Consider the following 17,971-nt stretch of genomic DNA (forward strand, 5'->3'; position numbering starts at 1 on the left):
GATATTGTATGATGACAGAATCTTATCTATGTAAAGCAAAACAAAATAAATGTGGTATGTGTCTTTCAGCTGAAGATATACAAAATATCAGCAAGGATTGGGAAACCACGCAAAGTCCCATTATATTTTCTGTTGAAGTTTCCTCCATGCAAAGTATGATTCTTTAATGTTTTGCATGAAGCAAACTTCAACAGAAAATATAATAGGAAGAGTTTATACAACTCAAGCACAGGCTCAATAATTTCATAAAAATGTCCCAACAAAAAAAGATCAGTGATGCTCTTACTATCTTAACTTGATATATAAATCATCCAGTGCAGTGATTAATTGTATTTACATGACATGGTGGGGAAGCAACCAACTGTGGATGCAGTGTGCTGTATGCAGATGGCCTTGATGAATGGTTCTATTGACCTACATAAAGACGCTGCAATTCCCGCCTGTGGATGTTGTGCGACCTCTAGCGTTGTCTTTCGGTTACTTCATTCAAAACCAGCGTGACTGAGCATGATAGTGTATACAGTATGACATGTGACATAATTACCCGACATGTAGTGTATGGAGTATGTATGCACAGTATATGGATATGCTGATAATGTTTGCATTCACACTTAATCGTTAATATCTTAATATCAGGGCCCTAGCTGCGACACTGAGGTCATGTCTCATGTAACTCTGCATTTTTATTTATTTTGGACCCAAAGTATTGAAATGGTGGATAACTATAACTTTTTATTTATTTTTTTCCTTACTTTAAGTGGGGTGGTCGGCCGCTTTGGGTCAGCTTTGAGAGCCCCTGTCTCCAGAATGTTTGATCATTCTGGTTAATCAAACCACCTCTCTCATAGAGGTTAACATGTAGCTCAGAAATTATTCATTTCAGTCGGAACGCCCCCTGTGTCATCTGGTGCTGAACCTAGAAGCAAAGTTCTGAGTTATTTTAGTTAAAGATTAGTTAGTTATGTTGAGATATTTTTAAATGTTGAGATTTTCTCCTTGAAGTCCATTCTCAGTGTCTGACCACAGGAGGTTTCAGGATTCCACATCACACTTGTCTAAGTTGCATACTGGACCATGATTGGCTTCCAAACTAGAAACCTGCTGGTGTTAAAAATGCATTCCAGTTCATCCCAGAATGTTGGATGGGTTTGAGTTCCTCTGCACCAAAGTTGGAAACCAATTATTTTATAGACCTGGTTCTGTGCACGGGGGCACGTTGAAACAGCACAGAGCCTCCTCAAAGTTGTTGCCATTTATTGCTTTAGCAAGATTTCCCTTCATTGGAGCTAAGAGGGCTAACCTACCATGAAAAAGGGGGTGTCCACAAACATTTGTCAGCTTACACTTCTGTACAGTGAAGTCTATGTCTGATTTATAATCATGGTGAAGTAAGAATCAGAGATCTACAGCAGACTTCCTGAAGGGGAGAAGCAGAAAGAAGAGGACATGTTAGATTTCTAATAAGTCGGATATTTCTCCATCCACATCTCTCTCTGTCTAAAACGAGCACACTCACACTGATGGGCAGATATTACATAAGTTCTATTATTGAATCCTTTTTTTTCTGTCCGTCTCACAGATTGCTTCCTCAGACACACAGAGACACAGTGAGCCCACAGATTACATGCTGCACCAAGATGTGAGATTCCTATTTGGACCTACGTTGACGTGGGAAGTAGGTACATCCTTACCTCTTGTTGTGTCGGCGGAGAACAGCCTTGTTAATCTCTCTCAGCAGAGTCTCCTTGTTGTTCTTTATGTTGGCTTTCGCTGTCTCCAACACAAACTCAATCTTCTCCTGGCTGAAGGGACGCTGGAAGGTGGAGAACTCCTCCATCCTTGCTTTGACCTCCTCTGCATCTGTAAAAAACAGTGACGACATGTTCAGGCTACCTTTCATCTTGACACCTTGCTAAAAGCGTCGCGCTAAAAGGTTATTTTGGAAAATGAGCACTGATAAGTTCTTAGTTTCAATAGTATCTAAAGATATGCATTTTATAGTAAGCACCAGTGTGGACCGTCCCCTTTAGCGTGATTTCAGACCTCTAAGCTGTACACTTTTATCAAACAGTGTTAGGTAGCAAAACACAAAGAAACATCCAAAGACTTGACAATAAAAACGATTGTATTTCAGGGCATTCAATTTGGAAAATCCCCCCAAAAACATTGCATTATTGTAGCAAATGAGGAAATTATTGTAAAGAAAAGGGGTTATTATAAAATAATGAATTGTTTTATTTCCAAGCATTTGCACTCGAGTGGGGAGATCTAGTGACACGGGGGAAGCTTTTGCACAAATCCCCCCAACGATACAAGTGTGTGTCTGTTTTTTAAGCAATATAAGTAAAGTTATTCAACACGCAACAACTTACAGGAACATCAGTGCATCAATTTATTAACTTAAACATTAAATAATATGATATGTGTTCATTTGCGTTATTGGTTTTAATGTGTTATTATTTTTATAATGAATTAATCAAAATGAATCAGTTAATTAGATAAATTAGCCCTAGTATGAACATGTACCAAAGGGTGTGTGTGTATGTGTATGTGTATGTGTGTGTGTGTGTGTGTGTGTGTGTGTGTGTGTGTGTGTGTGTGTGTGTGTGTGTGTGTGTGTGTGTGTGTGTGTGTAACAGACCTTTGCAGTTGTGTCTGTTGAAGAGTGGCATGTAAACAATGGAGGCTTCATTATTTTTTCCCTCGAACACGTAGCAGTCTTTTGGCCAGTCTTTCTCCTGCAGGATTCTCTCGTCTATCTCAGGGAAAGCTTTCTTCACCTCGGCTGCATAGTCTCTGGCAAGAGTCAGAGTCTGTGAAGAGAGCGGAGGGAGAACGTTGTTTCACAGCTTTCATGCTCCTGAACAAAGTTTGGGCAATAATTCAAACTTGAGTTAGACAGAGGAAGGTATCACTTTATAATTAAAAGGGTTTAAAAGTAGTAATGAAGGGTCTTACTAATGGTTAGGTTTAATATCATCCACATTTATATGAGAAGTATATGCAGGAACGAGACCCGGGGAAACTGATCAGTCAGTTAAATCACATAAATGCAAAGCTGAAATATGAAACAAACAACAAACAAACAAAATTCACACTTTCAATCAAACGAGAGAATGATTCCATTGTTCAAAAAGAGTAAGAGACTCGGAGCAACCGTAAAATAAAAGAACGTTAGAAGGAAGTATTTGCATCATATGTGTAACATGTGCCTCTTGCAGGTTACATTAAATACTTCATTCTTACCGTGACATAGAAAAACCTTATGATATATCATTTTATTTTAGTGATTTTACCTTCATTTGATAATTGTAACATGTACATATTTATAGGTATTTTCTTTATAGTTGTATGCGTTATTTTACCAAGTTACAGTTAGCAAGGTAACATGCAGCTATAAAACCCCCCAGGTGAGTGTGTGTATGTATGTATTATGTTTACATGTATATATGTATAGTAGATCTAAGAAAGAAAATAATTATATTGATTTTCAAAGTGATTATTTATGTGTACTGATCAAACTGTATCAATCATATTTTTGTTTGACTAGTAAATAACTCTGGAATACTTTGATCCTGCTCAAGGTTTGACTGTTTGGCTGGAATTAGATAATTAACGGTTGTTGATTTTATTTCATACTGAATAGCTTTAATGAGACTGGGCTTGTACCCTCCAGATGCCCAAGTGCTTGTTAGCAAATACATCATCTAGTAGCTGCCTGTGAACAGTCAGCCATCAGTCCATCAACATCAACTAACACAGTGCAGACTGTTGGCTGTCAGCGGTATCAGCGCAGGGGTGATAAGAGTTTGAACTTTTAAAAGAAGCAGTGAAGGAACTACGCCCGCCTTAATATCAACCTGTCCTCAGTGAGGAGGCAGGACAGCTTCCTGTCCCTGTCCCCATCACAGAGGGCCTGACCTGGGCACTGCATGCTAACTGAGTGGAACGCTGAAACGATTTCACCTCAGACGCTTGAGAAAATTCCAAGCATCCTCTCAAATACTGATGAATTTCTACTCCATCGACAATGTCCTGACGAGGAACATCGCTGCCTAGTATGGAAACAGCACCGAACAAGACCGCAAGGCTCTGCGACATGTTGTTCTTTTGGCTGAACATTCTAGGTGGTGCTTCATAAAAGGAACAGTGGGATAACGATTCACTAGAATTGTACGTTGTATGACTATTGATCGATTGATTGATGAGTAATAGTACTGTACAATAGTACTGTACAATAGTACTGTACAATGCAATGCAACACAATACAATACATCTTTATTGTCTACCAGGTGGAAGTGTGTCTTTGGCTCATAGAACAACAGCATGTAAACAGACACATGGTATTACACATTAAAACCGTTTCGCTGTCTGTGGCTTAGATCTACTCAGTCACTTTGTTGAATTAAGTTAACACACACACTGTACAGTACCTCAAATATATTTCCAGCGCTGTACTCTGGTGCGATGATGAGGTCGATGTCTCTCTTCTCTCCCAGAAATGGAGGGTAGCCGACGTTAAGCAGCAGCCCGGCGTCGATCAGGTGGATTCTTTCTTTAGAGTGGAGGCAAGGTGGAACCGTGGAATCTGCCCAGCAACAGAATTTAATGTCAACCAAACTTTAGGCAAGCTTTTAACTACTTATTATTTTCTTCATTATTGTATTGTATACTAAATACTGGGCAAAAGTGTGGCTGTTTTTGTCCATATGAGTGGATTGAAGAAACACTCTCAAGTTAGCAAATAGTTATTTACACATCCAGTAGATATGGAGCAACATTAGCATTTAATGTATTTGGATTCATGTTTGTGTCCACCTGATGAGTGTAAGTTTTGTACCGACCGTGATCTTGCCCATTGTTTGGCATATTTCCCAACAGGTATAGAGTTAGATGAGAAGATTGATATCTCATATCGGTCCATAATTATGAAGCTAATACCAGCAGCCAGTTAGCTTCACTAAGCTAAGCAGCTACCCTGGCTCTGTCCAAGTGGCAACAAAATCTTTCCACCAGCACCTCGCACTAAACAACGCTTGTTTGTTGAATACTATGAAAACCAAAGAGAAAGAACAGCTAGTTTTATGCAGTGTTATACAACTTGTTACTGCACCTGCTCAAGAACTAATTTGGCTTGTAAAAACAGGGTGGTGTTTGTATGGATTGTATTATGGAGATATAACATGTCACAAAAAGAAAGGAGACAAAGGAGAAGAAGCACAGAGCCTGGCCAGGGAACACGCTGCGTCCTGTCGCTTCAGCCTTTTATCTCCATCCAAGTCGAACAAACTACACTAATGACTTATGCAGCCATATAACTTCAGATAGCTATTATGCCCACTTTTCTGTAGTTATAGAGCGCAATATTGTAAATGGACTGCATTTATAAAGCACTTTTCTAGTCTTTGCGACCACTCAAAGTGCTTTTCGAATACATGTCAGCATTCACCCATTCATACAGACACAAAGGTATACAAGGTAGCTACCTGCTCTTCAGGAGTGATGAACATTCACACACTCATTCAGCAACATGTTCAGTATCCCAAGGACACTTTCACTAATGTCATAACCACCACACACTGTAAATTATTGAATATTTTGTTGCTGTGTGTTTTTTTTTATGTAACCTTGCGAGGTATATGCAGTAACCGTTTTAATGCCTAAAATCACTGTAAATTATTGCTTCTGGTTTTAACAGATAGACAAAATGCGTGTTTTATTATTTCCTTCTCACCTTGGTATTGGTAGAGGAAGTTTCCGGTTGTTCCCCACTCCCATTTCATAATCATTGGAAGGATTTGCGTAGTCAGCAGAGAGACTGGGGAAAAACAAAGACGTGTTTACATCGACTTTAAATAAAATGGTTCTGTTCATCTAAACTTGGACCAGTCTGCCAGACACTGACTTTGTGTTTTGAAATCTCCATCCTCCAGATTCTGGCTCCAGGTCTTTACTTCCGTCAGCAGCTCCAGACTCCACTGCTGAGAAAGACTTTTTCTTTCTTCCAAACTCTTTGACTCCATCAACGCTGACTTATTATTTACCTTGTCTGGAAAAGATTAGAATCGTATGGACGCTGTGGTATTTTCAGACGTTTGCTGTGTCATTATTTCATCACAGACATAAAAAGCTTGAATGGTAAAACATTTTTAGCAATCTCAGCTTTCTGAAGCTGCAATCTTGTGAATAAGCTTGCATCTCCCAAAACAATTGTATTTAATGGTTAATTTTTATAGTAAGTCATATGAGCAGGGTCATCGTCCTTATCACCAATACCTTCTAGTATTTTCTGAAGCTTGTCCAGGTCAGACAGCGCAGAAGGATCCTTAATGGTACTTCTGATCAGGGTTAGTAGTGAATCAACGGTGTGGTATACACGCAGGTACTCCTCAGCAGCACCATCTATCTGTCCAGTCACTGAAACACACACCGCAATAGATCTATCACTGCAGCTTCTAAAAACACATTTAGTATGTATGACAATGTCAAACTGTAGCTACCATTCAGCCAGGAAGGGATGAACTCTCCGATCGTCTCCTCATGAGCCAACGCACAACCTAGAACACCTGTACGGTTTCAACACACACACACACACACACACACACACACACACTTTGACAGTGACGATTAATTTGCACGCAGGATCCACAATCCACAGTATGAATACCTGCAGATTTAATATGGGTATTCTGTGATGCAAAGGTGGAAAGACAATTGCTGCTCCTTTAAAAGTCCCAAAAACTTACTTTCTGCAACAGTTTGGGTTATTTCACGGGCTTGAAGTGATAATACACATACCATGTGGGCTCATTCAAAAAGAGGTGGTGGTATGTACATCTGTGCACCAGTCAGGATTTAGCAATACTTAATTCAAAATGTCAACAGTTAGTGGGTTGTTTGTCAATCAAATCTAAAGTAATTAAAGACTAAATAAGACTAAATTTAACTAAGTAGTTAAACACTAAATAAATGCTACAAAAAGGAGTTTATTGACTGGTGCAGTTTTAAGGTTGTACTTGCTCTCTTTCTTTAAGGGTTAAGGTGAGTATTGAGTATTTATTGGTAATAATTCTTAGTGCTGTACACAATGTACTCAATTTCCACAATGTCAGAATCATCAGAATCAAATCATTTCAATGTATATAATTTAATAACCACTGAATTAGTAGGTACTTGATAATCCAATGTGTGAACAATTATTATGGCTCTCTGTTGAACCTCAAAGATACTTTTTTGTTTTTTAAAGCCAGCTAAATGTTTTAAGGTGTTTAGTTAGTAGTCACACTATCTCCATACTGCTCTGAGTACACACCTTGAAGTTTGATCATGTCCATCTCTGGCTTCTCTTCCAGCAGCTCTCCTCTCTCGAACTTGCTGTCCAGGAGAGAAGTTTCAATGAAAAGACCCAACTCTGTGAAACCAACCTCGTGAGGGCTCATCTCGAACCATTTCCCTGAGAGACAGAAAATCTGTTTACTTGCAAGTCAATAACTCACTAAGGTCCTAATGAGACATGTGTGTATGCATGTGTGTATGAGATTGATTCTTTGTCGTTATTATGCAATCAAACAGAATAGGTCTGAGAGTCAAAATGTCCACACTGCTATCAACAAATTAATTGGAGAGCAAATCTATTGACACATGTTTTAATTGCAAGTAAAGAACATTTATGATTAATTCGTACTTGTACTTATTCAAATCAAAAAGTTGATGTTTGGAAATAGTTTACAAATCAAAAAGTTATGCCTGCAGCGCGCTGGACCCCAAACTTGCTATGACTCGCCACAGTACAGTGAGCTGAAAGGAAATGATTTGTGAGTGCTGGTGGCAGATTGGCAGTTTAATAAAAATAATAATTACTTGCAGTCACACACAAACGCTCTCTCCCTCTGTCTCTCTCAGTACATGCTGGGAGTTTGTGTGCTTTTCGATTTAAATTTTTATTTTTATTTTTTTTGATAATGGGTGTTGATTTAACTTAATTTAGTGGTGATAGTTTGATTTAGTTTACTTTTTGTGAGTTTAGGTGTGGTGTTTGATGTGTTTATGGGTTTTTTCTCTTGCCGGTGTATCGCCGGTTGGTGTCTGACGCCATGGTAAATGGAGATTTTGCCAAGCTCACGAGGAAGCATGGCATTACATTACATCACAGTTCATTTAGCTGACGCTTTTGTCCAAAGCGACATACAAAAAGTGCAAACAATCATGGAGATACAACTCCGAACAGCAAGAATCTTGTAAGTACAATAGCTTCAAATAGGTACAGTCGTATAAGTGAACACTGTCTTCAAATAAGCCAGTTTGAAGTGCAACAACATAAGTGCAACATGCAGAAACAATAGAATACAAATTCAACTATTAGCTATAAAGAAGCCAAACCAATATAGGTGCAACATACAAAGAACAGTTATTTTTGTTTTCTTCATTCGCCGAGGTGCAGTCGAAACAGGTGAGTTTTCAGTCTGCGACGGAAGGTGTGAAGACTGTCTGCTGTCCATCAATGGGGAGGTCGTTCCACCATTTTGGAGCCAGGATAGCAAACAGGCGGGTTTTGTTTGAGGGAAATCTGGCTCCTACTCGTAGTGAGGGAGTGGCGAGCTGATTGGTCGACGCAGAGCGAAGTGAACGCGCTGGGGTGTATGGTTCAACCATGGCCTGGATGTAGGAAGGGGCTGATCCATTCACAGCACGGTAGGCCAGCACCAGAGTCTTGAAGCAGATTCGGGCCGCTACTGGTAGCCAGTGAAGGGAGCGGAGAAGCGGTGTAGTGTGGGAGATCTTGGGTAGATTGAAGACCAGTCGGGCTGCTGCATTCTGGATGAGCTGTAGAGGTCGAATGGCACATGCAGGCAGTCCAGCGAGGAGGGAGTTGCAGTAGTCAAGGCGTGAGATGACAAGAGCCTGAACAAGAACCTGCGTCGCCTTCTGAGTCAGTAGGGGACGTATCCTCCTGATGTTGTACAGAGTGCATCTGCAGGAGCGGGTTGTTGCAGCGATGTTGGGACCGAAGGACAGTTGGTTATCCAGTGTCACACCCAGATTCCTTGCAGTCAGAGTCGGGGAAACAGCAGAGGTGCCGATGTTAATGGTAAGGTCTTGGATGGGAGTGCCCTTACCTGGAAGGAAAAGGAGCTCGGTCTTGTCAAGGTTGAGTTTCAAGTGATGTGCGGCCATCCACCGAGAGATATCAGCCAGACAATCTGAGATCCGTGCCTCCACCTGGGTTTCAGATCTGGGAAAAGACAGAATCAGTTGAGTGTCATCTGCGTAGCTGTGGTAGCGTAGTGGAGAAGATTGGGTTAGCTGTGGAGGGAAAAGTTTGGACACTGCAGAGTCACACGCTGTGTCACGCGCTGTGTCACGCCGCGCAGCTGCTGTGTCCGGCCTGGTGCACGAGATATGTGGTGTTAATTTAATTGGTGTGGAAGGTAATAATGGGGGAAAAAATGATGACCAAGATATTCTAGGTGAAAAAGGAGGAAGTGCGGTCAAAAAAAATTAAAAAGAAGGGAGAAAAGGTGCAGGTAGAGGAGACAGGTGGGTTGGGAGGAGAGTTATGAGAGGTGCAAGTAAACATGGCAGAAGAAGAAAGGGTTACATGGATTGAGCAGGTAGGGGAAGCGGAGATGGAGGAGGAAGAGGCAGCAGCAGCACTGGAGACAGTACAGCAAAAGCCTGCTACAAAACGCAGATGAAGAAAGTCAAAGAAAGCATCCAATCATGTGCGTGTGGCTCAGAAGATCCTGCAGCTCTGGAGCCAGAGGCTCACTGGAGAGGAGAGGAGCCTCCTCGTCAAATACAGTCAGGGAAAGACTGATCCAGACCCAGCAGACGCGTTTCCAAAAATGTACTTGAGCCCATGGCTCTGAGAACTGACCGGTCCCCTGCTCAAGGTCACTAACCCGGCAAAACTGTCGGTGCACAGAGCGGACAAAACAACTTTCTATGCGAACTGTGTGAAAAGCATCAACAGAAAAGGCCTGTGCAGCAGACCCTCCAATGTGTGGAGCAACAGACTAGGTGGAGAAAGCGCAGCTGCAATTTCAGCCATCAATCTATTTGGACTAGCTTTGCACACCTAGATTGGTGAATATTCGCACATTATTTGTTGCAGAATTGTTCGAGTTCAGTCAAATTCCGTGATGAGCGGCAATGGACTGCTATCTTCAAGTCCCAAAAGTTCAATCTTAGTCTCATCTGACCATAGAACCTTTTTCCACAAGGCAACAGAGTCTTCCAGGTGTTTTTCTTTGCACAAACTAGACTGAGTGTGGCACCTTTTGAGAAAAGGCTTCTTCTTGCCACCCTGCCATACAGGTCAGCTTTGTTGTCACATGCACAGACCGACCAGTCCCAGCCATAAAGACTTGTAAGTCCTTCAAAGTTGCCTTCGGCCTCTTGGTATCTTCTCTGATCAATGTCCTCATCATCCAGTTTGGACGGACGGCCTGATCTAGGCAAGGTGTTGGTGGTGCCATACGCTTTCCACTTCTTGATAATGCTCTGAACAGTACAGAGGGATAACTAAAGCCTTCAAATACATTTTTGTAGCCTTCACCTAACTTGTGCCTTCCTACAACTTTATCCCGGAGGCCTTTTGAAAGCACTTTTCCAACCATGGTGAATTTACATTATTTTTTGCTTTGATGATGAGGGTTATAATGTGAAAATGCAGGTCAAGAAAGTTAGATTTAATTTATTTTAGTTTCCAGGGTGCAATGTGACAAAAGGTAAAGATATTCGAGGCTACAACTGCATTTCGTTGTGCAACCCTGTGTTGCTAAGTGACAATAAATGATCCTTGTATCCTTGTATAATTGTATCCTTGTTGTTACTGGTGGAGCTAACATAAGGTCTTCTCATATAAATGTGGTCGTGGTGGGAAAATACAGCTGTTTTGTTAATGTTGTCAAAGAGTGATTACTGCCAATCTCTACCATCATTCATAGACTATTTTAGTTCATTAATACATTAATGTACATCCTTTGACAAAGGTGGTCCCCTCCTTAAACGGATTTAAAGTAAATGAATTCATACTAATTAATATGAATTAACAATAATAATAATTATTATTATTATTATTCCATCTGATAGCCATTCTAATACATACACACTTGTAGTGCAACGGTATTATCAACCCCTATAAATGATTTTTTTCACTATTAATAGTTTTATTGATATTAATCAATTTGGCTCAGAAGGAAGAGTTTGTCATCCAATATTCGGAAGATCGGTGTTTCGAGCCTCTGCTCCTCCAATCTGCATGTCGAATTATCTTTATGCAAGATACTGAGGAATACCATGGGTGTGTGAGTGTGTGAATGAGCATTAGATGATGAGTTGTTTGGCACCTTGTATGGCAGCCCTGCCATCAGTGTATGAATGTGTGTGTGAATGGGTAAATGTTGGCATGTGGTGTAAAAGCACTTTGAGTGATTGGAAAACTAAAAAGGTGCTATATAAATGTAAGTCCTTCCATTTCCCAGTCCAATTATCAGTAATATTTGTTATTAACCAGACTTGCTCATACCATTCCTAACAACAGCCACAAATGTTTGATCCACGTCGTTCACAACTGGACTTTTAGCGGCAGGCTATTAACTTTGTTAGCTCCTACAACAACAAAGTAGGAGATAACAACAATAAGCACAAATAAAACAGACAAAATATGTTTATATATATTTGGTAATAGTGTGGAGTATGTAGTCTATTTCAAATGATGTTCTAATGCAGTTTGTGTGTGTGAGACGGAGAGAGACTTTCCAGCGTGCACGACCTAAGACTGCAGATATACAAGCCGTTGTTATGATACACACATTAAAACAAAGCAGCGTTCGCAGGATCATTCCAGATGGCCATGTCGTTGTCAAGATATCCGAGTACAGGGATGATCAGATGAGATGAAGATGGAATGTGAAAAGAGCCTCTGTGTGTGGACTCTGTGTGTTGACTTTAGTCTTTTGTTTGTTTTCCTCACGTCCGTTTCTCTTCTTGTGCACTGATTCGCTTAAAATAAACAGCCAATCAGAGGGATTTCTTTTGCCGACAGGCTCGTCCACCGATTCAACATGTTACATCAGCGGCAGAGCCTGTGGACACGGCCAAAAAGTGCAGATGGTGCAGGACACACCTGTAAAAACTAGGGCGACAGACGCTCACCGACTGCCCGACATTGACTTGGCGTGTCAGGGCCTTTAGAGTAACATCCGGTAGGTTCTATGAGGTTTGCCATCTGTGAGGAGAGTCTCCTAGGGAGGCACTGGCAGCGCGAATACTTAAGGCAGTACAATAAACTAGCACAGTGAAAAGGGGCCTTGAGACTGAACCTCCGGTGCTGCAACAGTACTCAAACTGTGGCTTTGTCATACATCCACATGCTTTTTTTTTCGGTACACTACTAGCGCAGTGCCCGCTCAAAACATGGCTGTTCTGAACAGGCTGAATGCTTGGCCTGTGCTATTTTCTTCAGAACGGCTCATCCACACAACTTCACACTCAACACTGCGCTTCTTTGGGTCCTCAACAATACAGCTGCCATGACATAGTTGCGTCACACACCCAAGTCGAGACTGCTCCCGCTCAAAACCCTGCTTAAATACACTGGTTCACGGGACAAACTCCAGGGAGAGACTTTACCAGGGCCCCCTAACTAAAAGGTTATTCATTTATTATGATGATTCTGTATGAAAAACATTGAAATATGTTACTATTCTAACTCATTGTGTAAATATGCAACTCAACTACATTACATTACATGTCATTTAGCAGATGCTCAAATCCAGAGCGACTTACAGTGAACTAACTACAGTCTCCTTGGAGCAACTCAGGGTTAAGTACCTTGCTGGCGATGGTTGCAGCTCTGGTATTGAACTCACAACCATCCGTTGTTCTATTTGGTAGCCTTATTACTCGACCACTAGACCACCACCACCCTGTGAACAGCTACTTCAGAGAGAAATAGTGTTGTATTACATTTACTTGACAGAGAAATGCTTTATATTAGAATTGAAGTCAACAGATCAAGTACATTGTGCAATGCAATACTTTAAATATACAAGCGGCCCTAACAATTTCTACTCATACTCCATTCCTTCTTGAAATCTGATTGGCTCAGGCATTTTCATTGTGACTGTATTACAGTTTTTGATTATATATTGGAAAATATTTAGTATCTCAAAGTGCATGTATGTGTGGGCATGTGTAACTTTTACGTTTGGTACAGCAGACCCTAAGTATACTGGGTCTTAGTGTTCCAGCTCACCTCGGCTTGTCTTACAGGTGCAGTGGGGACGTGCTTATTCAAACTGAGAAGGCAATTGTCAGCAAGACATCCCACAGTGTCTTGAAGGTCTCCAGCATCTTCACATTATGTTTATACCACAAAAACTGTATCAGTGTTAAAATGACTGCCAAAAAATCTTAGATCTTATAGTCTTACATGTTACATGTTGCCAAGCTGTCTCTCCAATCAAGACAATAGAGACGTGTCTTTCAGCAGCAATAAAACATTTTGTGACTGCATCGTCCATGGTTTTGCTCTCAAATCTATTTTTTGATTTGCAGTGTGGACAGTTTTGCCCTCAAACCTGTTCTGTTTGATTGCATAATGACACAGAAGTTACCCCTTATGTGTGTGTACCTTCTATGGGCCCATTAGAGAAGCAGTTATTCTCTAGAGCACTGTAGATGGGGTAAGGGTTGGTGGCATTTCTGCTGGCCTCATCAGAAAGATGCCGTAAGTCCATCTGATGAAACACAAAATGTTTCTCTGAGGGACTTCACATACAATCTTCTTATCAGAGTGGGTTGTGTTTCAAATTGGACATATTATGAGTTTTTGCCTCGGTACCTCTTTCATGATCCCAGCAGAGGTGAAGAGCCCCCAGGTGTCAGTGAGAGAGAAGTGCTCATCCTCCGCCCTCTTACCCAACCAGGCCAAAGCCTCTTCCAACTTCACCCCGGTACCTGACAGCCTGGACACAGCAGAGTCCAGTCTGTTACTCCACTGTGGGTCACTGTAGATGGAGGACATGGACCTGCCAGAGGAGAGGTACAGATAGAGCAGGACAAACTGTCATGGAGACAAGCCAAATGTTAATGTGATAATATCTTATTTTATAAGTCCAATTTGAAGCCTCTGGCTAAAGAGGCAACTAACTAACTAACTTTTCACTAACTAATGGCTGTAAACTGGATTCACCAACATCTGGTTCAACCTGCTGTTAAATTACATTTGGCCATCCTACAGTATCTACAGGAACTAAGAGCAGCCAAGTGTTTTAGTCACACTTGGCATGGCTGTAGAGATAAAACAGTCAGTTGGGCATCACTTTGGACAAACATTGGATGGATTGCACTGCAAATTTGGGTAGCAGTACCTCAATCTGTAGGGACTTGGCTTGGGAACCGGAGTGTCGCTGGTTCAAGGGCCACCGAGGTGCCCTTAAGCAAGGCACCGCACCCCCACACTGTTCCCCAGGTGCCGTATATATAAAAGCTGTACTGTGTGTGCTGTGTACATGTATGACGATGAAAAGTTGATTGAATTTAAATCTGCCATTTCCATATTTCCTTTACCAATTACCATTAGCAAATGTTAGCTTGCAAGCTAAGTTTCAAAAGAAAATATCAGTTTTATAGTCTTTAACAAACATAATTTCACCAAAGTCCAAGACAATCGTGAGCTGAACAAAATGCGGCAAGTGGAGAAGCTGCAGCTAGTTTACACGTGTAAATAACAGACAAGCTACTGCAGCTGTCATATTTCATGTTCCATGGGAACTCAGCTGTCGACGCTACATACAGATTATTACAGTTATGTTGTGCAAGTGTGATTATTGTTACCACGTTGATCCAGAAACTCCTCCCAGGTAGAGCACACTGTCCAACAGATCTTCCTTTTCCATCTGATAGAGGGAACCCACCAGACCCACAGCCGCCCTTTGACCCCCACCTGAGGCCAGCAGACTGATGTGGGGAACTGAATCCTTGTGGGAAGCATGATGGAGAGATGGTCAATTTGACAGCTGACTCACAGTTAATTGCATTGAACACTCAGTTCTAAGATAATGACTTTATTAAGCGTACAAGCAGTTGTTTCTTTCTTTCTTATTTTTCTCCGCTAAAAGTGCAACAGTAAGACCAAAAGTCACCAAAACTGTACGAATCAAGTTTACATTTCCATAATTATCTTCATCATCATGATTTCATCTGCATCTTTGCTCCAATAAAAAATCATTTCAAAAACACACATTTTAAGACTCAACTTTCTCAAAATACTTTTGTTGATAACTGTTTGGCCAAGCGTCCCAAAACTTGTTCAGATCATCTATGAACTTTGCTGATCTAAAGCGATCAAAAATAATTTTTAAAATCATAATTTTTTTTACCCATTTCTTAAAGTTACATTTCACATAAAGGCTCCTAAATCAAAATGGGCTTAAACGATTCTAACCAAACTTCATGCTTGTGTTCGGATGCTACGTTTGAGCTTTGCTACACAGTCTTGGGATATTCTGCCACTGGGGGGCACCACAACATACTATGTAGCCATAATATACATCTGTGGGAGGACATTTCTCAAAGAGAAGATTAATGGGAGGGTTTTTATGAAGAAAGAAACAATGAAAAGAGACAGAGACAGGAAGAAAGTGTCTTTCTTACTGCACTGCAGTTGATTCCCAGGCTGCTGAGTGACTCCAGAATTACTTGTTTTCTCTTGTAAACATAGTCCTGTTCACCAGAACACAGCGACTGGGACTGACGGATGGATTTCTGGAACTGAAAACAAACCACAGGAGTCCAAAAATAGTTGTTTTAACTCACCGAACACTGTGTTTTTTTGGTCAGTTTGCCCCTGTAGCATCTTATAGACAAAAGGTACACATATGCACACGTGGTATCAGAGTAGGGAAACCTGAAATATGTTGCAATTTCCTGGTAAAGGACTTTAAGATAGACAGTCTCTCACCTCAGAAGCAGCTGTGTTCCCCTCCATGCTGTCCTCTGCTTTTGCCAGCGCTACTGAAATCACAAGCCAGAGACCAATCGCTGAGACTGAAAAACTTGTGTTTCCACTCTGCATGTTTGGGCCAGGGGAATAATCCTCAGTGTTAAATTAAATGCTAGGTAAACTCTGCCTTCTTCTGACTTCTCTGCAGTCAGATTTTGCTGTTTTTCAGGTAGCGAGCTGCTCAGGCTTTAGTCACATGTAGGCAGACAGGCGTGCACAGACATGAAACCAGAAGAAAACCCCCAAAGTAACACAAATGCACAAAATCTTGTCCATTTCAACCATGTGTTTGCTTTTGAGGGAAGGACTTCTCAAGACGTATCAAATGTCAAATTGAAAGCAGGCTGAAAATCAATGGCACACATTCACAAACACATTCTTTTTCTTCTCACAATGCTATCATCTCTGCAGGATGTTGGGGCCTCCCATAGCCCTGTGTTGGGAAAACAAATGTTTTAATTAAGTAAGTTTTGAAAAGTGAGATCATTTCTGAAAAGTTAAATCCTTTTTCGAAAATGAATACATTTTAGGGAAATAAAATAATTATGGGAAATAAAGTGAATTTTGAAAAGTGGAGTCATTTTTTAAATGTGCTGAGATTTTTCCAAAGTTAAGTCCTTTAAAAAAAAAAAAAATGAACTTAGATGATGTGATCAGAGGTATCTTGGCTTGGGGTTGAGACTTTAGTTTAAAACTGAAAGCCTGCATTGCAAACAGTTGCATGGACATTTTCCAGACAGTCAGAGCAATAAGAAATGCTGTTAAGAAGTTTGGGATCCAGTGTTTCTGGACCTTGATCCATACTAGGAAATACAATTCAGGATTCTCAGCCTCTGCTACATGAATGTCAAACATTCTTGTTTTTTACTTTCCTTTGCAGGCCTCCAACTTTATAGAAGTACAATGCTAGATCACTAGAATACGCCTTTAAATCAAATCTGATCACTTGTGTTTTCTTCCTCTGACTGCATAGCAAAGTCAGGATCAATGTTCATCAGGGGATTAATTTAGCTTAGCATAAACAGGGGGAAACTGGCTCTGCCCAAAGGTAACATAATGTACCTACTAGCACTTAAAAAACTCACAAAGTCCTGGCGTCTAGTCGACACTGTGAGGTTCCTGTGACCACCAGAGACTACAGAAAGGGTCATTTTTACCGTACGGACACAAGAGTGGTATCGATGTTCTCATCTCTCATCATGCCTGAGAGTATTTTACAACATATGAGACATATAAGACAGGTTGAGCCTTGTGGAGGTCTAGTGAGCACCGGCCTCCGGCTGGATTTAAACTCGGCATTTTGCATATATTAAACTGAAAGCTAGAAGGTGTTATTGTCGGCAGAAGTGGCATTTCTACAATGTGTGTACTGTATGTGTCTGCTTTGTCATGCAGGTGTAGTGGGAAGTGTTGTAGCAGATAAACAGACTCTGCTCAACTATATGCCAGAAACTTTCAATTTGCCTCATAATGGGCAAAAAGTAGCCAAACATTTGTTTTAATGTGCAGCAGTAGAAATGACTGAAATGAACAGTAGCTACTGATAAGAACAACTTACTAGGTGTGGTGTTTTGTCAGAGGAAAAAGTCGACATTTGGGCCAAAGAATCTCTTCCAAACACCGTAACTTCCAAACAGTTGCGAAACTGTTAGAGTAGCAGATGGGGAGTGAAACATTTGATTTATACTTCCATACGCTTCCTCATTGGTGCAAATTCCTCCTCCCATTATCCTTACATAACACTCTTGTGCAATTTATAATGTTAACCCGTGCAACACATGTAAGATGATCTCAAAAAATACAACATTATGTATCAGTTCCACAGCAGATCAACAGTTTCTGGAATGTCTTGGACCTGTCAGGAACTTAAAAAAGAAAACACAGCTGGGAGAGAAAGGCAAATACACAGGAGGAAACTAATGAAGGGAACAAGACACACCTGGGGGCAAACAACACAAG

The 17,971-nt window shown here is 40.9% G+C and overlaps 1 protein-coding gene across 3 annotated transcripts; it reads right to left on the bottom strand.

Moving 5' to 3' along the window:
* Nucleotides 1–759: 759 nt before the first annotated feature.
* Nucleotides 760–17,767, bottom strand: LOC115012463 (cytosolic phospholipase A2 gamma-like). Of its 3 annotated transcripts, none has more exons than XM_029438088.1 (15): nt 17,571–17,767; nt 15,971–16,078; nt 15,664–15,780; nt 14,845–14,987; nt 13,850–14,036; nt 13,640–13,745; nt 7,313–7,453; nt 6,501–6,566; nt 6,277–6,417; nt 5,906–6,049; nt 5,735–5,818; nt 4,434–4,588; nt 2,642–2,813; nt 1,692–1,860; nt 760–1,417 (listed from the first exon to the last, which is right to left on the bottom strand). In XM_029438088.1, exons 1-15 carry the CDS (start codon nt 17,604–17,606, stop codon nt 1,396–1,398), a joined length of 1,791 nt encoding a protein of 596 aa, XP_029293948.1. In that variant the 5' UTR covers nt 17,607–17,767; the 3' UTR covers nt 760–1,395. The 3 variants fall into 3 exon arrangements, with proteins under 3 accessions (XP_029293948.1, XP_029293949.1, XP_029293950.1); XM_029438089.1 differs by having other exon boundaries at nt 761–1,417; nt 15,971–16,023; XM_029438090.1 differs by lacking the exon at nt 17,571–17,767 and adding an exon at nt 17,098–17,127 and having other exon boundaries at nt 761–1,417; nt 15,971–16,023.
* Between the last annotated feature and the right edge of the window lie 204 nt (nt 17,768–17,971).

This window comes from Cottoperca gobio, chromosome 8 (genome assembly GCF_900634415.1).
Source record: "Cottoperca gobio chromosome 8, fCotGob3.1, whole genome shotgun sequence".
NCBI lineage: Eukaryota > Metazoa > Chordata > Actinopteri > Perciformes > Bovichtidae > Cottoperca > Cottoperca gobio.